The sequence below is a fragment of the Harpia harpyja genome, chromosome 7, assembly GCF_026419915.1.
Source record: "Harpia harpyja isolate bHarHar1 chromosome 7, bHarHar1 primary haplotype, whole genome shotgun sequence".
Lineage (NCBI taxonomy): Eukaryota > Metazoa > Chordata > Aves > Accipitriformes > Accipitridae > Harpia > Harpia harpyja.
In genome coordinates this window covers 19,134,434-19,158,509 of record NC_068946.1, presented here as the reverse complement: position 1 = coordinate 19,158,509, position 24,076 = coordinate 19,134,434, and the positions used below count along the sequence as shown (strand labels likewise).

Here is a 24,076-nt window from a genome sequence, read left to right as displayed (position 1 = left end):
ATTTAATTGAAGGAAAGAAAATAGTAATTAAGAACTTTCCTGTCTGAGCAAGCTAACCCTGTGAATAAAAAGGCCTTAATTCTGTGCACCAGCAGAAAAAGTTACTGCTAGCAAAAAACCTGACCAAACAAGACAAACACCACCAACTAGCTTAGCGTTTCAGCACTCAGGTAGATTAGTGATTTTAATTATTTAAAACTTTTTGGTCATAAACATATTGTTTAGGTTTTATTTAACATATTACCTTCCAATTAACTGTCTTAATACTCCTCTTGTGCAAGAGGGGGATTTTAGCAAAATGTAGACCACATAGGGTCCTGTTCTGCATGAGTGGAAATCAAGACCAGCCTAAGTCACTGCAAGGAAGTATTGGGTTGGGCACCAGAAAAAACTTTATCCCACGTGGGAGTAAATGCAGATTTTTCAAAGGAATGGCACTGGGTTTTCAGCAAACCTGTTTCTCAAAGTACCCATAAGGAAGGAAAGTAGGTGGTGTTGATCAGTTCAGCTCGTGTTCCAGGAAGGAATGACCTCAGTGAGTCTTCAAGTGCCTCATATTAAGTAGGAGGATTGAAAGACAGGAAGAAATACAGCCTTGGCTTGTTGGAGCATCTATCTTTAAACTTGCAATCTTTTTATATAAGCAATTTTTTGGTGAAAAATTAACTGATAAGGGTAGACTTGCGTTGGTCTTTCATTTTATTCTATTAATTATTTGTAGTAGTATACTATCTTTTGATATCCTTAGGTATGTAAGGAGAGCTAATCTGACAGTGACTGAGAAATATTTCAAGCAAACCTGACTCGGATTTATCTTTGTACGAGTCAAATCAGTCTGTTGTCTAGTTGGAAACAGGGGTACATCTGCTTTGGCACTCACCATCCTCTCCCCGTCTGTTTGTCTCGACTCCTTCAGTGTAAGAAAAATCCATGGGATAACTACCCCAAACTTCCCTTGCTCCTACCACCAACCTTCATTTCCAGAGAGGGTTTATTACTTGCTTCCCTTCTCTCCCCACTCCGGAGATAAATGGGTATCTCCCCGTTTTGCCGCCTTGCTCTGTGCTGTATCAGGCGGTTCGAGGGCTCCTGCCTTTGTAGATCCAAGGAGGAGCGCGATAAACTGCTAATGAACTGCCCACCGGCAGCGCCTCGAAAAGCCCTCTTTCAATTCTGCTCCTCTGCGGTTGTGGGGGAGCTTGGTCAGACTCCACTGTTTGAGCTCGTCCCTGCTGCAGGCGAGGGAGGGAGGGAAGGAGTCGCTCTCCTGCCTCGATCGCTTCTCGGCTGCTCTGCACCTTCCTCCCGCTGCGGGTTGGCGCGGCTTCGAAACTTCCGCGCGGTGCGGACCGGGCCGGCGGGAGGCGGGGGGAGAGGCGGCAGCAGAAGCCCTGTTGCTGCGGGGCCGGCGGGAGCAGCAGCCCCGCGCCCCTTGCCGGGCGCTGGAAGTTTTGCGGGAGGCGCGGGGCGGGGCGGGGCCGCCCCAGCGCCACCAGCCCGCCCTCCCCTGTCACCGCCTGCCGGCGCGGCTCTCGGTGCTGGGAGCTGTCCACAGAGGGAGGTGCTGAAGGCAGGGAGGAAGCAGAGGGACGCGGACATCTTCGCTCCCCTAATTTCCTCCCTGCCTTCTGCAGCCATTTTGCACCGGCAAAGCTGAAGGGAGGTGAGGGAGGGAGTGGGCTGCAGAGGATGAAGGCAAGAGGGTAAAGAGTTACGGAGAGCAAAGTGGCAGCTGTGGGAGATCCCAACTGGTACGTCTGCTAAGGCTGGCTCACAGCAGCAGCTGTCATCGGCATCATGGTGAAAAGGAAAAGCTCAGAGGGCCAGGAGCAGGAGAGCAGCCGTGGCATCCCTCTGCCCATCCAGACCTTCCTGTGGAGGCAAACCAGGTGAGAGCAGCAAGCCCTGGCAACTTGGGATATAGCTGCAACAGGGCAGTGGAAGGGGGGGGGGGGGCAGGCGGGCCAGCTGCTGCCCAGTGGCAGGGAGGAAGCGGTTACTGCAGCTGCAACATGAAGGCGTGAAACAAGCTGTTCTCTTTGCTCTCAATGTACAGCAATCTGTGTGTATCGGGGATGGGGGAAGGACTGGAGGCATCTTAACCTAGTGGCAGTCCCGGGCAGCTTCTTGATATGTATACATCCATGTGTATGTGTGTCTGTGCACCTTTCCCCTCCTCCTGGTCCTGTTTCCCCCCCACGCCTCCACCCCCACTTTTAAGAGGGCTCCTGGAGCTCTGGTACCAGAAGCAGCATCCCTCAGTGCTGCACTGGACTTGCAGCTTTGCTTGTATCTGTATTTGCATCCGTTCTGGAAGTGTAATCTATGCTTTGAGAGGTCAGCATGCAAACAGATACGTCAAAGTCTCACCTTACTTCATTGGATTGGAGAGAAATGATGTGTGAGGGGCAGGCTGAATGTATGGCTGGGGCTTTATGTTCCTTGTGAATCCTGTCTGTCTCCTGTCTTACCAGAATTCTAAACTGAAAACATTGTGGGGGCTGTGGGGGGAGGTTGGAAGGTTTGAAGGTTGTGGCTCTAATTTAAGGCCTCGGTGACAAAATCCCTTTATTCCACAGTTTCAGTGTCCTCCAAAAAAAAAAAAAATACTGTAATAAGGTGACCTGATTAATTTTTTAGATGTTTAACTCTGATCACATTCTGGAGGGGAATGACAGCAGAGGGTGGGTGTTCTCTACCTACAGGGTACAGGCCTGCATTTCATCATAAGCCTTCCACATCAGCAGCTGTAGAGCAAAATACTTAACACAAAACTGGCAAATGGATCTCTGGCTTAAAATAGAGGCAAGGCAAAGTAATATTTAACCCATTTTAAACAGAATATATTGAAAATCTTTCACTGAGGTAAAATGGCTGAAAACTGTCTGACGGAAGAGTTTATCCATGGGGAACAGGACTTTTCTTGAGGGTGGATTAACTACTTCTTGGCATATCAGTGTGGGTACTTTTGTCTTTTAGAAAAGGTGACAGCATTTTGTCAGATGTCATCAACAGGTATCTGAACGTTGTTTTGGCCTTATGTCTTCCTTTACATTAAGTTTCTCAGCCTTTTGCCAACCTTCTGACATGAGAAGAATCCTAAAAATAACTAAGCAAAATCCACACTTGAAGTACTGGGTCTCTAATGCTTTTTCTCCCTTCCTTCAGTGCATTTTTAAGACCTAAACTGGGGAAACAATATGAAGCTTCATGTGTGGTATGTACATGTTTCTCTTTTTCAACTCTTATTAGTAACTAACTTTTCATGCAACTTGACCTGACCATGGTGGCTGATCAGCAAGCTTCTCAGCTTATTCCAGAAGTGGATTTAGTCCATTCAGCTTAATTTTGTACTTTCATCACACGAAGGATTTGAAACCTTTTCCCATCTAGATAATTTGGATATCATGTGCATCTCTGGACACAACAAAAATATACTGATTTGGATTTTAGTAATTGAACTAATTAGTAATTAAATAAAGTAAATAATGGTATGGGCAGACTGAGCTACGACAGTCTGGGTCTAAACTTGCAGTTCATCATGTGTGTATGTGCTTTCAGATGAGATTGATGTAATTTCAATTTGCGATTACTGGAGTTTTTTCAGACTTAAAATATCAGACATCTCAACGTTACTAACAGGCTCTAAATAATACTTTTACCATTGTGCAAAATGAAAATACCTCCTCTACTGGAAAATGGAGGGAGCATATCTTAGCAGCATAATTAAAGAGAGGTTATTATGCAGATACTAATAACTCTTATTTCTAACTGTATTTCTAATGAAACCTCAATCTACTGTATAAAGGGAGTAAAAAAGGAAGGCATGCAGCAAGTTCAAATAAGATGGGTATCTAAGGAATTTCAGAATTCTTTGCATTGTTGCTGATCTTTGGATGACTTAAAGTACATTAAGCAGTTGCAGCCAAACTTGACAAACTGGAAAAACTTGGTCTGGACATGTATCTTAATAGTTTAAAGTACTTAGGTCTCTCTGCAGCGATTTTCTGACTTCCTTCTCACAAGATATTAAGCTGGAGAAGCCCTAGCTGCTGCTGACTAATTTTTTTTCTAAGAAATCCATAAATTTTTCAGGGTTATTGCTAGATACCAAATACCAACAGAGGACTGCTGGCTTACTGTGTTGGTGAGTAAAATGTATTGCAATACTGGCACATGGAGAAAAAGCATCATCACTGGTTTATACCATTGACAGTTCCTGGTTGTTCAGAGGTTAGAAAAAGGAGCTTGTTGCCGTATGTCCTTTACCAGGAGTCTCAGTAGTGTGCAGGAGCCATGCCTTGAAGCAGCTATAATCTGAGACTGTGGCCTCACCTGTGAGCTCGTGTCTGTTACTGTTGGGTAGAGGGACAGAGCTTCCTTCTCTGTGCGTTCTCCATGATGTACCTATCTGTCTGTGACTTTCTTGTGCTTCATGCTGTGCTGTTGGCATCAGGTCTTTCTTTATGTCCCCCAGGCTGATTCTAAAGCACCTTTCTTCTATAAGCACGTGTCAGAATTTACTAAGTGGGGAAAAAAAAACCCAAACAACCAAACCCCCCCCAAACCCTCAACCAACAGAACCAAAACCAAAACACTGCCCCACAAACCCCAAAGAAACTGCAAGACAACATAAATCACATGCTTCAGCCAAGGGAAAGGGAGCTCTGGAAAAATGCATTTCATGAAGATCCAATCCATTTGCTTGGATGGAGGAGAACTTGATTCTTCTCCAGTTCTTAACATAATCACTAAATTATGGTAGAAAGCTTTCAAAGGTGGGGCTTAGTTTTGAGCAATTGATGGGATACAGCCTGAGCTGCTGCATCTGCCACCTTCTTTTGCTCATCAGTTTCCTGTCCCTGCCAATGTGCAGGAATGTCTGCCCTTCCATATTATCCAGTGGGGTAGCAGAGTGCTGCGTGCATGGGTGAAACAGGGTTTCTGGAACTTGACAGGTAGTTGATTTGTCTTCTGAAACATCAAGCTGATTATCTAACACCGCTGTATTGACTAGTGTGCCTAAAAATACTGTGCACCTGTTACATGATCTGTCCTTTTAAAATTCTATAGCCAGAGTTGTTCTAGGCATGTCTATAGGCTGTTAACTGTCTGACAATGCACGTGATACAACATTGTGCAGTATTCTATTATTATTCTTGGCTCTAAACTTGCTGCAGTAGAATTTGCTGCATATTGTGCATTGAGGAGGCAGATGCTGGAGGCCTAGATTCAGTGAGTACAGCATCTGGTCTGCAAAAGCAGATTGCATTGTTTCTTTGAGCTTTGCTTTATACCATAATACTTGAAGAAAAACCTGGCCCTTTCATAGCCTTGTTTTCCTTACCTGAACAATCACACTGACTTCAATTGGTCTGTGAATAATAGCCTTTAATCTGAAGATAAATACCCACCCCCCACGTTGTCTTAGACTGTCTAAATGCTGTTGTGCCACAGTATGGATTTAACGTTATTCCTTCTCCCCATTCTGAAGTTCTTCTGCCCTGCCACAATGTCATTCCTAATGTGCATGAGTCAAAGCTCTAAATGACCTCACAGGAGTATATGTGAGTGCTGTACAAAGCTAATGCATTTTTGGGGGTGAGGGTAAGGGACTCAAGGATATGTTTTAAATTCTTTTATCCTGGTTTGCACTGGGCATGGAAGAACCCAAACGTTTTCTGGAGGATCCTGCAAATTCAAAGTTTACCTCTTTTCTGCTTTTTTTTTAATTTGTTTTTGCAAATGTAGTAGTATGTTTTGTTGTTATGAATGATTAAAGGATAGATATGGAACAAAGTTTAAAAGGAGGCCGCCTTTACTTTATCTGGCCAATGGACATGGTGGCAGAAAACTGAGTTTCTGAACATGGGAATTTTCTGTAAATAAAGTGCTTGGCATCTGTGTTTCATTGCTTGTCAATTTTTGTACTATTACTATGTTTAGTAAACAATGGAGCCTTACCATCCCTTGTGCTATGAACTCCTAGATGAGTGTTTGAGATCTTTCTAGGAACTCTTCCCTACTCAGAGGACCTTCCCCAGACTAACAATACTGTCTGTCTGCATTTCAAGTTCTTTCCAGTCAGTCTGACATGACTTTAGCAACGGTCTCTGCTTTCTACCATGATGCAGGCAGAGCTTTGGAAGAACAGGGTGGTAAGGTTCCCTCCAAGGACAGAAGTCTGGTTCAGGAAGCACTAATAGTTTCTCTGTGTCTCTGTCAGGGTCCTTCTGTACATACACTAGGCTAAGCACTGGGCACTGCTCTCCTAGCTTACTGAGGGGGGTTTGTTGGTTTTTTTTTTTCCTTTTCTTTTCAAGTGAGATCTTCTAGGGCTACTTCCCTGGAGGAGACCTGCAGCTCATCTGGCACTCCTGAGAGGGTGGAACAGGGGGTTGCTGAGCTTCCCAAGGTCCTGGCTCTCTAGTGGGGGCTAGGGGCCTGGCTGAGCCCTTGCTGCCTTATGCAGTTCACTGCAGTACAGCTCCCCTGGGCTTAGAGCAGGGGAAGTTCATGCAACTTGAGCAAAGCTGTATAGGAAACCATGGCAAAGCCCAGCCAGAATCTGCTCTGTCCTGTACTGCTCGTCCAGGCTTCTTCAGGCAGCTACCTGTTACAGTTCCAGCAGCAAAGTGACACACAGGCTGACCCTGGTCACAAGGTATTTGACAGCCCCTTTGGTTCTTGGTGGAGACGAAGATAAAAGGCGAACAACAGCAGTGGGAAGGCAGCCAGACAGGAATGACCGCCACTCCCTGTGAAAACAGATGGTGTCACCAGGCTAAAAGGCAAAAATGCTTGTATAAGTGGCCCTGAGGGAGCTGAACACACACACAGAGCACTGCTGAAAGGGGCTGCCCTTTCTGCAACCAAGGCACAACACTGAATTCCCTCACTACCACCTTGGCAGATGTTCTTTATCCTCCTTTGGCATGTGGGGTGTTGCAGGCACAGACAAGCCTGCTATAAATAGGTAACTGTCTTCTTAGCGGAGCAGCAGGCCTGAGGCTGCAGCTCCAAGACATACCCATAGAATGACAATATCTCGCTTCTGACTGACTTACAGGGAACTTACTTCAGACATTCTCATTCAGCCTTCTCACCGAAGCATGTAACTCCTCTCAGCTCTAGCAGCAGTTGCTTAGTTCATGTGGGGTGAAAATTAGGTCTTTCATATTAATGTCTGTATATTCTCTGTAACAGGTCCTGAAAGTTAAGAGTAGAGCCATGGCAGAACAAAAGGGAGGCTCTAGAGGAGCAAATGCTAACCCAGGGCCTTGCATCTTGAATGTCTGGTGTAGGCAGAAGCTGCTGTGAGTTGGACCTTTATGGAGAACTCCAGGCAAATCCCATGAGAACACTTGTCAAAAGAACTGCATGTTCTTGTTGGGCTGCTTGTGACTGTTGGGGATTGATGCCAACTAGGTCCCATGCTGACAGTACGTGCAGAGTGGCAATTGTGTACCAGCCAGTGCCTGTAGCACACAGGGATGCTCAAGTGGTTTCCATACAGTAGCCTTTGTGTTAGAAGCATTGTTATGTTGCCAGAAAAATGCTGTCTCAGGTGCTTGTGATCACATATGCTGTTCTGGAAGCTAATCTTTCATTGTGGTACAGAAATATATTTAGCTTTTGGCTCAGACCAGGAAAGAACAGAGGAATCTTGTGGCTAACCATGTAGGAAAAGCTTCATGTAGCTCAGAAACCCAAAATGTTGAGGTGAATCCAAGCCTAATTTAAAGACGTAATTACAGACTCCTTGGCTTCCTCTTGAGTTTCTGAAGTATGCAGAATATTGGCCAGAGCTTCCAGAAGGCAGTTGTTGGGAGACTTTCTCCCTGATGCCATTGAAGTACCTGTGAATGAGACCTTGAATGGAAAGCCAGAGAGGAACAATATGTCTTCCTTCATGCTTCAGAATAGTGTTGCTGCTCACAGTGATTTTTTTTTTTTTTTCCCCTCCCTTTGCTCTGTAAACGGAATAGCTTTGTCACTGTACTGAAGTGTGAGCTTATGCTTTGAATTTTCTACTGGAGGTGAGAAGATAATTTCTTTCAATAAGCCTAGGTGAGCACTGGTGCTTGGCAGGCCTTTCAGTGAGTTAATTCAGCTCACTAACCTGGTAGAAACTACTTACCTCAATGCTGAGCTTCCTTTTGGCTTATGTAGAGGCTTGACTTGGCTGAATGAAGGCTTCAGTGAGCCCCAGAGCTGATGCATGAGTAGGGGTGGGCGTGTGTGGCTGGAGCAGCAAATAAGGAGTGGCACCCTGTCCCCTTTTGACAAAAATAAATAAAATCTCATGTTTTTCACTGGCTCTTTCAGACTTTATGTTGTTTGTAACCATGCATTAACCCTGCACCTCTTGTCTTGCTTCTGGGGATACTTTGCTGCTTTGTTCTCCCCTTTTGTTAGGTAACCTTGTCTGAGATAGTTGTTCTAGACCTCTCTTGTCTTTATACTAATGTGCTCTCAACTGCTACTGTGGTTTGATGACTTCATAGCTCCTGAATGGAACAGAATACTCAGACCTTACAATGAGTTCTTCGCTCCCCTGCCTGCCAAGGCTTTCCAAGCACCTGCCACCTCTTCGTGTTCCCCCCCCCATTCCTGAACGGATAGGAATGAATGGCAGGAGATCGTTTCCCTTTGTAGACAATGTGGCCTCCAGCAGATTGCTGTAAGAGTGATTTGAGGCATCCTTTCCCTGGTAGACATGTTATCCCATCTTGGTGCTAAGAAATACACATTGCTGACAACCTAATCCATGGCACATTATTTTTGACTAATCCCCATTTTTGTCCACATATTATAACTAATGGTCTCCAATTTCAGCCATTGCTCCATAAAGAAAGTCTGTTGAGTTTTCTGACTAGAACCTGGGGTTTCTAGTAGGTGGACACTGTGACTAAGCACACTCAGTTCTGAATACCCCCAAATACATCTGTGTAAATCATACAGTCCATCACCCCTTCTATTTGTCTGTGCCTGGTCCTATTGGGGAGTTTCTCTCTTAGGATGTAGGTACAGATAGATGTGCAGTTCTCTGCCTCCATGCTGGCCAGAGTGGAGCTGTTATGGCGATGCTGTAAAACCACGATGGTGCAGCAGTATGCTTGCACTAGGCCATCCTGCCTCTTGATAGAGGAGCTCTTGTCTGTCCACACCAGCGCATGCGGCCATGACCTTAGAGAACAAATGAGCACAGCTGCTGGGGTATGCAGAAGAGTGCATGTTACCACTGGTTAGCATGCCACGCCTGGGAGTGGCTGGTCATTTAGGAGAGGTAGGTTATGACTGCTGCCCTTTTTGGTTTTCTTCTTTGTAATTAAGTCTATTTGTACTACCCCCCCAATTTTACAGGAAAAATTAGTATGACTAGTATTGAAGGATAAGCTTTATGACTCTGGAGTAAGGGCGTTTGAAGGATCCGTTAGGTCATGAATGCCAACAGTTACTTGTTTGCCCAGAGCTTGATAAAATTGGTGAAACATCTTGTAAGCAAATAGGTAGCCAGGAGGCTAAGCTGGTATATGGCAGCGACATGCATTATCAATAACGTATTTCTTTGCTTAGGAACGTCAGTGAAGGAATATAACTGCTTTTGTGACCTATAATGAGATCTTTGTGTCTGGTTGGAGGAGTAACTTAGTGAAATGGTTTGAACAACTAGCAATAACAAACTTCCTTAGGGATTTCAAAGGCAGATAGTCTTATTTTGTGTTGCTTGAGGTGGAAATAATGAACTTGCTGCAGCCATCAGCTCTTTTAAATGTTCACAAAACCATTACATTGTGACTCAACAAAAAATTGTGTACATTGTTTATTTTTTGTGGCAGGGTGTGAAAACATTTCCTAAGGCCCATATACCTTTAATGGGTTGCCCTTTTGTTACACTAAACTGAAAGAGTGTGTGTGTGTGAGAAGAATGTCCAGCGCTCAGCTCCACAAATACAAGCTTCAAGACAATCTATGTCTTTCAGGAAAAATATTATAAGGTGTGCTTTAGTTGTATAATGAAAAATTACAGATTACAGGTTTTTAAAAGAGAATGTTCTATGTACTAGAAGGTATGTGCAAAAATAGATATACAGTGTCTTTTTTTCTTTGTTCTTACTTTTAGTCTTTTGAAAGAGTTTTAGTAGAGAACAAGTTGCATGGCCTTTCTCCAGCTCTCTCTGAAGCCATCCAGAGCATTTCTCGCTGGGAACTTGTCCAAGCTGCACTCCCGCATGTGCTGCACTGCACCGCAACATTGCTCTCCAACCGAAACAAGCTAGGTTAGTGCTCATGTGAGTTTGTTTCTCCATTACTGAAGTTACCAGTCAAAATATGACAGATTTATGCTCAGGGTGCCAACATACTCTAAATCATAGAATCCCGGTTAGTTCATTCTGTGGATTGCCTTTCTTGAGCTGTTCTCATTTATAGCAGGGTAACCTGTGAGAGCTTCCCCAGTGAAGTTAATGGTCTGATGAGCTGAAGAGTCAAAGTAGTTCAATTATATTTTGCTAGTTATTTTCCAGAGATAATGAAACTAGTTTTAGCAAAAGCTTTACCACCCAGCAGGCATGGGTTCCTTGAAAGGATACATGTTTCTTTCAAGGCATGCTGCAGTGGCCAATTGCAGCAGGTACTTTTAATATCTTCAGTTCTTTTTTTCTTCTTTTTATTCAGGCCAATGCTTGTGATTCTCAGCAGATAAGTCAATCAGATAATAAGGATAGAGCTGGGTCCAAATCTAACTTACTTTACTAGTCTTTTACTGATTTCAGCGGTGATTTCAGCAGTAATTTGCTTCATGAGACATGCTAGTAGGGAACATTTAACAGGACACAGCTTGAGCACCTCGCAGTGCCCACTTGCATTTTGTCTTATTCAGTAGAGTCAAACAGACAAGACTGTTGAACTGACATCTTTTAGGACCGTTCTGTGTCCATGCATTCAGTTGCCCTGCAACTGACATTTCGGGGACTGAACTGCAAATGCTGTGAAGTAAATGGAGACTTGTGAATTAGGAGGTTTCAAACATAATGAAACAGAATGCTGATGCTTTTAATGGTAGAATTTTAATTTTCAAATACTTATCAGGAAGTTGGATGCCCAGTTTGCTCTGTGGCTCTGAAAGTCTCAACAGTACCATTAATGGAAACCCCGTGAGATACTGTGATGCATTTTTCTATCCAGGACATCAGGATAAGCTTGGAGTAGCTGAAACAAAGCTTCTTCACACTCTTCACTGGATGCTGCTGGAGGCCCCTCAGGACTGCAGCAATGACCGATTTGGAGGAGACAGAGGCTCTAGTTGGGGAGGGAGCGGTAGTGCCTTTATCCACCAGGCTGAAAACCAAGGATCACCAGGACATCCCCGGCCCAGCACCACGAGTGATGAGGAGGAGAATAACACAAGGAAGTTCTTCCAGAACTCAATGGCCACAGTGGAGCTCTTTGTGTTTCTCTTTGCTCCCCTTGTCCACAGGATTAAAGTAAGTGGAACACTGATGGGGTACTTATGTGGAGACAGCTCTGAGCAGGAAAAGAATGATTCTGCCTTTGTGATTGTTATTTAATTCAGCCTACAGTGCACACTGGATGACCACTGGAAATGTTTTAACAAGCTGGCAGAATACCACTGCTATCAGGAAGAAATACTTCCAGTGACATGAACAACCACCAAAGTATCAGGCAGACACAAAGGCAAATAAATCTCAAGTGAGCCATTTTCAGCCCTTGGGAATGTCAAAGATCTGTGGCCCTTGTGAAGTTTTGGGACCCTGGAAACTGCAGAAAGGATTGTGAGCTTTAACTTGCTCCAGTGATTCTCAACCATTGCTCAGAAGGGCCTTGCTAGCTTTTCAGGGATTCCACCGTGGGGCTGCCACTGGGATTTGTTGTTGTCATTACTAATCATCTTGATGCTAATTACCAGGAATGCGTGATAGTGGTATAAGCATGGCAGTGGCAAAGGCAATTGAGCATTCCTTTGTTCTGAAGTTGGAAGCAGGCTTCCTGTCTGCCTGGTCCTTCTGTTGTTTTTATGCTGAGTGCATAAGCTTTGCAGAGTGGTGTGATGAGGAGGCATTTTCTGCATGCTCTGACTCCTGCCTCTTGTCTTCAGTCTCTCTGGAGGGCTGCTGTTTCCAGCTAGGCCTCAGAAGAGAAACTGGTTCTGGAGAGTAGGTGCTTGGAAAAGGTCTATAAAGTCATGAAGCGATGGAGGCTGTTACCTGTTCTAATCCTGCCTTGTATGCTGCAACAGTTGAAGAAGATAAGAAAGCACAGGAGATAAAGGATAATCTTTTGGTTAAGGCAGGTGAAAGCAGGTCTAGAGAGCTAGATTCTTTCCCTACTTCTGCTACTGAGTTCCTCTACAGTATTGCTCCATTTATTTAGCCTGATTTTTTTCATACTTGTTTACTAGTTCCACATTTTCTCTGTAAGCAACTGGGACATGACAGGAAGAAATGATGAATTCTTCCCAGTGCTACACACATAAATGTGGGCTGCTCTTTGAATAAATGAAATTAAACTGGAGGTAGACCCTGGCTATTAGTGATTAGGCTTCCAATTTCTTTATATTAATATTCCTGGGATGTAGTTTCCCATTTACAAGATGGGTTAATAACAATATCTCAGGTTTACCTTGAAAATCTCTGAGATCTCTGAGATACTGTGGTGATGAACATTGAAAAGCCCATGAGAACATGCATGTTTCTGTCAGCAAAGCAAAGCTCAAAGAAGGTGAGATAAACAAGGCATGTAACTGGCTCACCAAGTTGGCATTGTTGCCTCTGTGTTTCACAGAGGTGGAGGTCTCGGGAAGAATACTATCTGATCAGATAACTAAAGTAATGCATTTGCTCAGGGAAGATAATACATGTTTGCACAGGCAGACGTAAATGGTAGAATCCCAAACTTCTGAGAGGATTTATGTATTTAGCAATATGTTTTTAAATGAAGTTTTTGGGGGGAGAGGGGGATGCATGTAATCCTATAACTTAACAACTGTAGATGAAAGAAACAAGGCTTGTGAGTTCATAATGAAGAGACAGCACTAACAAAGAGTAGGGAACGAAGAGTAGGGAAGAGAAGGGCTGGAGAGCTACAAGCAGTCAACTCCTGCCATTCCTTTAGCTCTGTCTGCATCATCAATTTACCACTGAGGCATGTGGAGCTATATGTCAGCAGGAGATGGTGGTGCAGCTATAATTATGCTGCCAAAACTGCTATTACCATGTTTGTTTGCCTTATGGGGATAGCTGGACTATACCAACATCAGTGTCTCCTAATGTAGATCTGACCTTAGGTCAAGTTAAGTGCATACTTGCACCTTGATCCTGCTAAGATTTACTCGTGTACTAATTTACATGATTTCAGCTACTTGCATTTGTAAAACAATGGTGGCACAAGAATAAGTAGCGCCAATGTCTCTGTATTGACATAGCTCAGTTACTAACAGTGCTAATAACAACATTACTGTATGCTGCTATTTCATAGTAATTTGTTACATTTCCTGTTTCCTCAATTTCTAAGTAACGTTTTAATATTTAGTATTCTTATTCTTTTGGGGCAAGAAGTTCAAATCTCGGAGTCTAAATCCTAAGGCTGAGATTGAATATTAAATATGAAGTGGTTATATATGGTCGGAAGGGATGCTTTCTGACACAGGAATGGCCTTTTCTTTGACAGCTTAATGTGCTGGAAAAAACAGGATTCATTAACTAGTATAGAAATTTCATTTAGAAAAAGCTTCTTGTATATTTTTGTATTGAGATTTCCCTATTATTTTTTAACAGCCATTTTTGAAATGTATTAATATCTGCTGAGTAGTGTCATTGGCCCTTGAGTTAGCATATACTGACCACAGAACTATGCATGGTATCTCTCATTTCTTTTAAGATCTGTGCATCAGAGAAATTGCAATCCTTTTAGACTGGAAACCACATTCTTTTGTGTGAGCTGGTGCGATACAACCTCTGTTTGTCTTTCTAGGAGTCTGACCTGACATTTCGGTTGGCTAGTGGCCTTGTTATTTGGCAGCCTATGTGGGAACACAGGCAGCCCGAAGTTTCTGCCTTCAACGCCCTTGTAAAACCAATCAGGAACATCGTTACAGGTCTGTGACTTTGCTGTGGTAATGTAGCTCCTGAGGGCTGGGAAACCTTTCCTTTGTTTGCCTGATGCTGCCTTATGGTCTATTGGCGTCATATTTGAAGGAATATGTTAATCCTTCTAGTCAGGATCTAGTCAATCCTTTGAGAGTAGTTTTAAGGTTGTTTCCCCTCAGAGTCAACCTACATTTGCATAATAATTAAATAGGAGATGAGAGAGAAATCACAAATAGGAAATAAGAAACTCTACTGAAGAGTTATCATTTCTTGTCAGCCTCATATCTCTGTTTCACCATGTCTTCCTTAGTTGCTAAGAAGGGCGAAGACAGTATGTAGCAGCAGCCTGACATGGGTGGGGAAGGATTTCCCAGACTGGCACTGGACAAAAATTAACAGTGAAGAGCACACAGTTGGCAGTGTAGGTTCTCCTCTTACCTAAAATTTGAATTTCACCATGTTATGAAATTAAACAAAGTAGTTTCAAGAGGCTCCAAAGAAGGCCTAGGTTGTAAATTCTGTTTTGCATACTGGAAGGGGTTGTTCCTCCTTTGTACTTCAGCCATAATGAGGCTGGAGTTGGGTGCTTAGGCTTCCAAGCCTTCGTGTCTGGCCTAGTTCTAAAAAAACTTTTTTACTTTTATGTTTTTAGATGATAGTTTTGCGTAATTCCTACCAGGTGGTGAATTGAAAGTGTGCTGGGTATATTGCTGTAGCATTGCTTGCTTGTTCTCAAAGGCATGGAACTGTAATTTTCACAGTAGTGAAAATGTAGTTCGCTAAATCAGATTTTTCTGATGACAAGTCATTTTGGATGACATATTTTGTTCTCAAGGCTTTGTGGGCCTCTGGGACAGTCCAGAATTGAAAAGATTCAAGCCTTTCAAATGATTTAAAACCATCTTTGACCTCTAGTTCTTCCTCCCTCTGCTTCAACTTCTGGAATTAAAAAATAGGATTTCAGCCCTGGAACTAACAAAAGGAATTAGTCCTAAGTTTTCTTTCACTGTTGGAATTTTTTCCATAGGTCTGGACTGTGGTTAGAAAATCCCTAAGGAATAACTTTAGGAGTAAAGTCTGAAATGAAAATACTCTGTTATGTTTTGAAAAAGTTTTCAGCAGAACGGAAGTAGAAATTGGAATGAGGTTCTTTATATCATGGAGTATTCTGCTATCTTAGCATTGTTGTCTCAAATTGGGACAAAAAAGTTAAATTTACTTAAATTTTTACAACAAATTAAAAAAAGTTTTGCTGAAGAAGCTTTGCAATGTTTTGTTTGGAGTCAGTCTGATACTAAATCACATCTGAATAGCTTGCGATGTGACAGGATTTCAAGAATTGTCATCCTAGTCTTTGTGATGCCCTTGTTCTTCTACAGTATTGCTGATCAAACTTTATGTGTGACATTTGTGTGTTTCCTGTGATGAATGCATTTGTCAAATTGGAAATCACAATACATTCTGAGAGATGTAACCTAGAAAAGGAGCTGAATATATGTAAAAATTGGAGAAGGAAGAGCTCCAAAATAAAAGGCACTAGTATGCACAGGAAGACACAGTTTGATGCCAAATGGATTTTGGATAAAATTTATATTCAGATTTATTTTTAATGAAATAGAGATTTTCAGTAGACAATGTTGTTGACAACACAACTGAAAGAATTGTGCAAAAATTAAAACAGTCCTTTTTTTCTTTTTCTGGCTGTGGCTAATGCCTAGGAAGCCTGCAGCAGAGAGATGCTGCTTTGGGTTTGTTTTTGTTTTCTGGTTTATCCTTTCAGTGGTACATTTTGATATTAGAGGTGATTCCTGAAATGTCCTCTTTTGACTTCTTTTCTCAGCTAAGAGAAGTTCTCCCACCAACAATCAGAGTGTGACTTGTGAATCCCCTAATCTGGACAGTGGACATACTGAGGTAACTTCTGTGCTAAGGTTAGACAAGCTTGAATAAGGAGCTGAGGGAGGGGGGAAATTAATATTGAAACAGCACTTGCAGTTACCACCCTAAAGTATTCTGTCTCCAGAAATTACAGTTCTTCACAGTTCTTCTGAAGGCTCCCAACCTTGTCTGCAGTGGAACCAAAGGGTATTGAGTATAGTTGTCAGGATCTCCTTGACCTTATCCTATCTTACAGGATGGAAGCCTGAATGTATTTTTTTGGGCAAGAGCCCTGCCTTACCCTTTGCCTGCACAACACCTAGTACTGAGAAGGCCCAGGCTTGATCAGTTTCACCATGATATTATGGTATAAATAACAGTCATGTCTAAGCACAAATTGCAGTAAAAAAACTAATATGGGAGAGAGAAGTATGTTTATATACCTATTTCCTTTTATTAAACTATCCAAAGGGACTACAGGTGGTCTGTGAGACAACCCAGCCAGATTCTGTACCTCCAAAGACCACTGTCTCAGCCTGTCATCGTGGAAATTCCTTGGATGGAAGCGTATCCTCCCAAACCTCTCAGGAGAGGGGTACCACACATCCCAGGTACAAACCCCTTCAGCAGAAGGTTAGGCTGGTGTGATTCAATGGTGGAGGTCACAGAAGTCCTTTATCTTGAATCTGCTGTTGTCCATACACGCCAAGGGTGCTGGATGTTTATCTCAAACTCTTAATTCAACAAATCTCAGTTCTGGGTGATGAGCAAGGTGGTAACACTTGATATTCAATGCCACTTTCGTTGGAGAAATCTCTAGCTGGCCTGTTGGGACAGTTTCTTTGGTCTTTTCTAATATGTTGGTTTCTTATAATTAAAGACACTAACAAATAACCTGCAGGCTCAACCCTCCTTAGCTGGATTCAGCCTGAGGCAACTGGTATCTTTTCTGGCTTCCTTCTGATCAAATTTTCTTTCCCTTTAGCAAAGGATTTTTGCAAGCCTCTCTCCATTGCTTTCATTATGACTTATCTGCATCCTGCTGCTTAGCTCGCTTTAGACTACTGGCCCAAAGGAACAGACTAACAAAGAAGCACAGCCACGCAAATATTCTCCCAGCTTGCACTGCGGGACTCAGGCTGTGATTTTCCAGCATGGCACTGATAAATTAACTTCTTTTAATCTGGATTTGGGCAGGTAAAGACAGAACCAGATTTTCAGTAGTGCTGGACACTTGGTAGTGCCATAAGTAAATGAAGCTGATGAGTGTTTTCAGGGGGTGGAGAGGGAGGGAAGCCTAGCTATATTTTTAGGTCTCTGTGGATTTAGGAGTGTCACTTAAACTCCTCCTGAAAATTTTGGTCCTGTTGCTTACCTCTTTTGGGAAATGTCATATCCAAAACACTGCAGTGTTTTAAGAAATTGCTTCATTACAGTGACAGAAGAAATGTGGGATGGAGTGGGTTTCTGGGTATAATCTGGGAATGGCTCTGATTTCTCAAGAAGGGGTTTGGTGCACCCTTTCACTGGTGGAAAGGGCAAAGCTATTCTCTAAGACTCTGATCCTATCAGGAGGCTTCTCTTGGGATTTTGTATCAAGCCTGCTGTCAGTTCTGGGTCTTTATTTAATTTGTATTAATGGGAGCCAGTGAAACTGAAGTTGGGGACAGAACTGCCTTTCTATGTGTGAACACTACTGCTCAGAGAGAGCACAGCTGTAAAAAAATAAGCAGCTTTTTAAGAAGACAGAATCAGGTGACCAATTTGACAAGCTGGGTCTGGTGGTTGCTATGGGGATGCAGCTTCAGACAGGCTTTGAAGAGAGCATCATTATGCCTCCTCATTTGCAGGACTCATTGATCAGTTAAAACTGTACAGGGAGCTTTGGTTGCCAAGCAACAGACAACTGGGGAACAAATGTTGTTTACTCTACTTAGCAACAGCCGCAATATTCCTTTGTCCTTGGCCCAGGGTTGAAAGAAGGCTGCCTTTCCACTCTCCCTGCAGTCACAGGCAACCAAGAGCTGGTTATACGAACACTAGATTTCCTTCTGAAGAAGTACAGAGTTTAATTTCTGGTTCCTCAGACACTTCTTGAGCAAATGGCTTGTTCCTCTGATCCTGGCTAATTATCCCTGCTCCACTCAGTGAAATTTTCCATTTACAGATTATACAGTTTAACACTGTACCAAATAAAGGCACAGCCCTTTATCCAGCTGCTGCCTTGAACACACTGCCTGGGAAACAGACTTTGCACCGAGGACTTTAGTGACAAATATTTCATAAGGAGAACATGCCTTGCTCCAGGCTGTGTTGCACCTCAGGTTTGCCTATGCCGCACATGGGGGAGCATGAAAGACTGTTTAGACTCAGATATTGATCTGGGTCCTGCAAAGTGACCAGGGAGCAATGCATCATCCTTTACAATTGCTACTGAGGTCATGGGCTTTATTTACTTTGCTGGGATGCTTTGAGTATCCCAGCTATCCTTATGGTTTTTTATAGGCTGCATCGATGTGACACAATCTTGACTGTGACAAAAACAGCCTTCACATCAGGTTTACGGGAAAAACTTTATAGCATATTTCCATTTATCATTGTTTTCCCCTTATCATTGTTTTCCCCTTATCATTGTTTTCCCCTTCCTAATTCAGTTTTTCAGGTTTTTATAACAGCTTGTTTTAAAGTCGTCAAACATAACATTTTTACCTTGAATGCAGAACTAGGGGAGAAGCTTTGAACCTATAGATTGCATATAGTGACATATGCTGACACAGACGGGCTGGTCTGCAGTCGCCAAGTGCCTTCAACATTGGCCTGTGGGGCTGGCAGCAAACCAGCTCCTGCAGATTTGAGTTCTGGATGCACGCATTGCTCCAAGCCCAGCCTTGCCACCTGCCCCCCAATTCCAAGTGTGTAATATGAAGAAGGGTTCACGTGATTCCAAGTGATGCCAACGTTCACTGCACACTTAATTCTCCTTGGTCAGTCCTATATCTGCCTTGGATGCACAGGGCAGCTTTGTGGCACTGGGCAGTGATCCAGCAAAGCACTTTAAGCATGCACTGCACTTTAAGCACTTAGAGGTTCCACTGGTCAGTATTGCCGCTTGTTTCCTAATGCTTTGCTGGACCATGGCCTTGGACATCTCTGTTTGGAATGTGGTGGTACCCAGGTAGAGATGGGGGTGTCCTGCCAATGCTGTTTGCATGTTGCTTAGCAGAGTTGATAATATAAATGGCTTTTAAAAAAACAATAAATACCTGATGTGCTTGTGATGATTCCCAGATGCCTGAGAATACAATTCATGGAAGTGCTGTTGATTTTTATATAATCCAAAAATCACAGAAGTACTCAGTTCGCAGAGGTGTGTTTCTAACACACTGAGTGGAAACATTCAAATTGTGTACTTCAGCAGACAAAAAAAGTAGACAGATCTCCAGAATTCCTGCCGCATCCCCAGCGTTTCACACCTTCTTTTGCCATGTGATTCTCATTGTTCCAACTCCCTTTCACTGCTTATTTTCTGACAGATTGTCTCCTAACAGCTAGTGACTGTACAGAGGGTAGATCTGGCCGGTTGTACTATGCTGGGAGAGAAGTGGTATAAAAAAAAAAATAATAAAAAAGTCGGAGCATTTTGTTGCAATAAGATTGGCTCTGAAAACAGATATGATCCCTTTGAAACCTGAAATCTCTGGTGTCTCATTTCTGAGGCTTACTACAGAGGTCGTGCTTTTGCGTGCACTGACTTCTACAATACTTAGAAAATTCTGTACTAAAACCCATCAGGAAATAACACCACCTAAAAGGCATGAAAATTATAATGAAGGCTAAAAATGGTCCTTTTCTCTAGCACGCCTTGGCAAAGAGTGTCCATAACAGTAACTTTTGCTTATGAGAATCAATTTACTTGGCTTAAAGGGTTAACTGACTTAGCTGCTCTGCCTGCTCCTTCTTAAGTAAGGCCTGATGTGTACAAATGTAAACCATTCCTAAATATATATTAACTGGTTTCTGAACAGCAGATGCTCAAGGGTTGTCTGTTTCCGACTGAACAAATTATTCAGTTAGCACAGGTGCTGGAGGCTTATCTTCAGACCACAGTTAAAGAAAGCAACCCTATCCAAAAAAACACTTAACAGAGCATGTACTTGGGTCCTCTAGGGACCTGAAAGCTAAATATCCACTTATGTGTCTTCAGTAATGCTTTCCTCAGTCAGGCCCTTAGTCCCAAAGGGTCAGTGTCAAATGTCCCTGCAAGCTCAAGCAGGCACAGCTGTGTGCACATCCTGGTGGTTTCTGCAGATGGCAGGAGAATGAGAATGGCTTACAGCTCTTGATGAGTGGCTAAATTGTAGGCCTATTAGTAGAGGTCTTGGGTCTTTGGGGTGGACCAGCATGTATGCTAGGACAGAACTGTTTTCCAGCTATCAAAGAAAACTTTGTGGTATCAAGAGTGACCTCTTAAGAACAGTTGAACATGCAAACCTGACAGATCATCATTGACTGGTTCTTTATTCAGAAAGCTGAGTATCTAAGAAAGGCTAAGGAGCCTGATGACTAAGATTTCTACTCCTACTTTTTGGAACAGGGTGTCCTTGGTGATCCCACCGTGCCAGAAGTCTCGCTATGCCACATACTTTGATGTGGCAGTGCTGCGCTGCCTGCTGCAGCCACATTGGTCCGAGGAGGGCACACAGTGGTCACTAATGTACTACCTGCAGAGGCTGAGGCATATGCTACAGGAAAAGCCGGAGAAACCACCTGAGCCAGAGATCACCCCTTTGCCAAGACCTCGCAGCAGCTCTATGGTGGCTGCTGCACCCTCTCTGGTGAATACCCACAAAACTCAGGTAAGCAGTTGCCATCAATAAGAAAATAACAACTGTTGTGGTGATGATGGGAAGTGATGGCTGTTCAACTAGTGAAAAGCACAGCTTTGGTGTTGGTTAAACTGCCCGGAGGTCAGATATGTGGATTGATTCAGAAAGAGACTCTGAGAACGATGAGGGTTTTGGAGGCAGAATCTGATGCAGAGAGTCAGAGCTGGTGACTGCTGAAAGCTTGAGGGTTGATTTAGGATAATTAATCTAGGGTGAACTGTGATAACATTAGTTTTTAATGTGAGACTATACTAATGTAGTTGTCAGAAGAAATCAGACTGCCTTTGCATTACGGTGTAATGTTCAGGACTCACTGAGCTTCTTTGGTGTAACCCCTCAAAAGAGAGAAAAGGAATTGCACTTGGTACAGCACTGTACACTCCAGGCAAACACTTGGGATAAAATATTGGAGCAGACTTTGCAAACAGTGGCAGCAAGCAAGAGCCCTTCATATTGTTACCTCTTCTCCTGCTGTTGTTCTTACTGCATAACTTTTACCCTTATAATTGCCAACAAAACTTCAGTAGACAAGCTGTCCTAATAGGTGTCAAGACTTGCTCCGTGTTTTGCTGGAAGAGGAACCCCAGACTCCTGACCTTGGTGCAGTAAAGCTCTTTTTGTTAGAGCTTAAATGTTTTTTCTTTTGGGTAGCTCACTGTTGTTCCAGGGATAAAAAAGGATGCTGCTGCAGTTTCAGTAAATCTCCTTGTTGATTTGTGCTACTTTTAGGTTGTGCACTCTTTTCCTGTCATGTGGCCTTTTAACAGCAAATTCTGATTTACTGAGTTAATGGAACTGCCTAACAAAATTTAATATAGATTCTATTTTTGCAATCCAATTTTATGACACAACTCAAGTAAAAGGCTCTATCTTCTGTTAATGTTGCTGTCAAATCTTTTTTGAGTCAGAACTCTCAGAATATTTAGTGTTTTTTCTTAAAATTCTTGCTTTCAGTATTGCAGAGGTCTGGCAGTTTTTGACCTGTCATTTTATAAGGGAGAAGGGTGAAATGTCTTTTTTCCTGTATGGACCAGATGCTCATAAGCCAGAAGACAAGCATAAACAATGTAAATATTAGTACTGTTATTTTTAAATCTCAGGATTTTGTAGCCATTCTTATGATTTTTATGAGGGCTGATGGTTACTTGTGGTTTTAAGGGCTCAGGAGCAGCAGTATTGTTTAAACTGTATTATAGTGTCATTTCTATAAAATGTTGCCTGTTTCATCCCTGTAAAAGCTTGACATATCTTCATAAAGGCCAGGTGATATGAATTACTATTCAGTCTTAATCCACCTTTGCATGGGGATTTTATAGGATTGCTGTGCATGTACAGAAAATCCTCCTTAATATCATCTCCTGGAGGGAGAATTGGAAGATACTGCTGTTGATCTAGTTCACTGTTTCCATGCATATACTGTCCCTTTGCTCTTGCTCATAACAACCCGGTTATTTTGCACGTTAGCAATTTTAGCTACTAGTGCAACAGGGAGTGCAGTCAGTGGTTCTCAGCACAGTGGCAGCATGAATGGGGTTGTCTTCCATAGGCACTGTTTGCACTAGTATTGTGCTTCTCTATACACTGTGAAACACTTCCCTCCTTTCACACGCTTGGCTATTTCTTGCTTTTCCAGGCTGTTTCTCTTGCAGAAGATTCCTTTACTCAGTTGCTCTTCACTAATATTTTTCTGTTAAATCCATTTGGCAATTCCACTGGGTACTTTCTAGCTGTTAATGTGAGGACTCTCTCCAGGGCATTCTTCCCTCCAGGGCTAGGTTTGATTGCTTTTGGTAACCTCTGTGTCAGTCCTGTGTATTTTTACTGTACTTCATCAAACTGGAATCCTGTTTAAAAATGTTTCCAATTTATTACGCAGAACAGCTGTGATGGAGGAGGTGAAACGGTCTTCCGTGCAGCAAAAGTTTCAACTCATGCCCCCCTTCTTTACAACTCTAATGACTGAAATCTGTGCAATGAACAGACACCTAGGCTCTGTTTCATCCCAGCCAACTGTAGGAACTTAACTGCTGTTCTTAATTTCAGAGTCTCATCTCTCAAGGCTTTCTGCTAGTCAGAGGAGAGAATGCCACCTCCAGAGGGCTAAGATTTGTCATTTCTTTCTATCAACACAAGGGGTTATATGCTGAGATTTCACAAGCTCATCAGACACGGGGATATGCTTAAAGCCTGCTTTTTCAGTATAGATCTTAAATTCCTAACATGTTGTCATCATTTCTGCTCAAAGGTTGATCAATAACTTCTCAAAAATATTGGCACTCTGTGTTTCAGCAGGATAAATTTAAAGTGGCAGGCAGAAACTGATTAAAGACAAAAACAGCTGCCTGCGAATCACATCAGGGACCAGTAGATTTTTTGTGGTAAATCTACATTCTTTCTATTGTTCTGCATTTTTGTCAGGGTAACTTCCTGCATCTCCCTAAGCCTCAGCAAAACTCTCACACTTCCTGGTTTCTGTGTGCCTGAAATTACATTTCAAATATAAGCTTGGGCTAAAGTAGTTGGGATCGAGAGAACATGAGAAAAATCCTCCATGTATTGCCTAGTAAACTGAACAGCAAGGTAGAAAAAGATTCAGTGTAGCATGCCAGCACTCCTTGTTGCATAGGAAAAGAGATGGAGTGTGAATAAAATGAATACTACCTTCCTGTAGAAAGTTACTTTAGTCTAAACATATTTCAGACCTGGCAACATGTGATAATGGAAACCTGTGTTGCACCTGTATGCAGTGAATTCAGTATAAGAGCAGGTCTAGGAAATGAAACCTTCAGAGGCTTACAAGCCCCTACAGTCTTGCACTAACATTGCAGGGGCAAAGAGCCAAAGCTTAAATTAAGTGTAAGACTAATGCAGCTGTAGTGCTCGCTGCAACGCTAATATAAAGCCAAGAGTCTCAAGTGTAATGTCTTGAGAGTTGAGAGTACTAATGAGCTGGTAGCCATACAGTCATGCAGAAGGAAGGCAATAGAAAACAGAAACAACAAAATCTGGAGTAGCAGCCCCCAAACTATTTTGCTTTCTTATCCATCTTATGCACATCATAATTACCACATAGTCTGCTGCACAGAATAGCCACATTTTTAATCAGTCTTCAACAGGAGAGCTAGCTTGATTCATTGAAATACATCATATACCACACTGTAGATTTAAGGTGATCCTGTAATTTGCTTTTCTAGTGTTGTT

The 24,076-nt window shown here is 42.7% G+C and overlaps 1 protein-coding gene across 14 annotated transcripts in view; it reads left to right on the top strand.

The window, feature by feature from the left end:
* Nucleotides 1-1,478: 1,478 nt before the first annotated feature.
* UNC80 (unc-80 homolog, NALCN channel complex subunit) overlaps nt 1,479-24,076 on the top strand; it is a 136,171-nt gene continuing 113,573 nt past the window's right edge. For 4 of the 14 annotated variants that reach the window (XM_052792236.1, XM_052792231.1, XM_052792235.1 and 1 more), the window contains exons 1-8: nt 1,510-1,889; nt 3,169-3,217; nt 10,127-10,283; nt 11,191-11,489; nt 13,996-14,119; nt 15,952-16,025; nt 16,461-16,600; nt 20,584-20,845. In XM_052792236.1, coding sequence (XP_052648196.1) covers nt 1,798-1,889; nt 3,169-3,217; nt 10,127-10,283; nt 11,191-11,489; nt 13,996-14,119; nt 15,952-16,025; nt 16,461-16,600; nt 20,584-20,845 — 1,197 coding nt within the window. In that variant the 5' untranslated portion in view covers nt 1,510-1,797. Of the gene's footprint in view, nt 1,890-3,168; nt 3,218-10,126; nt 10,284-11,190; nt 11,490-13,995; nt 14,120-15,951; nt 16,026-16,460; nt 16,601-20,583; nt 20,846-24,076 lie in introns of all 14 variants that reach the window. The other 10 variants (XM_052792233.1, XM_052792238.1, XM_052792234.1 and 7 more) reach the window with 6 other exon arrangements.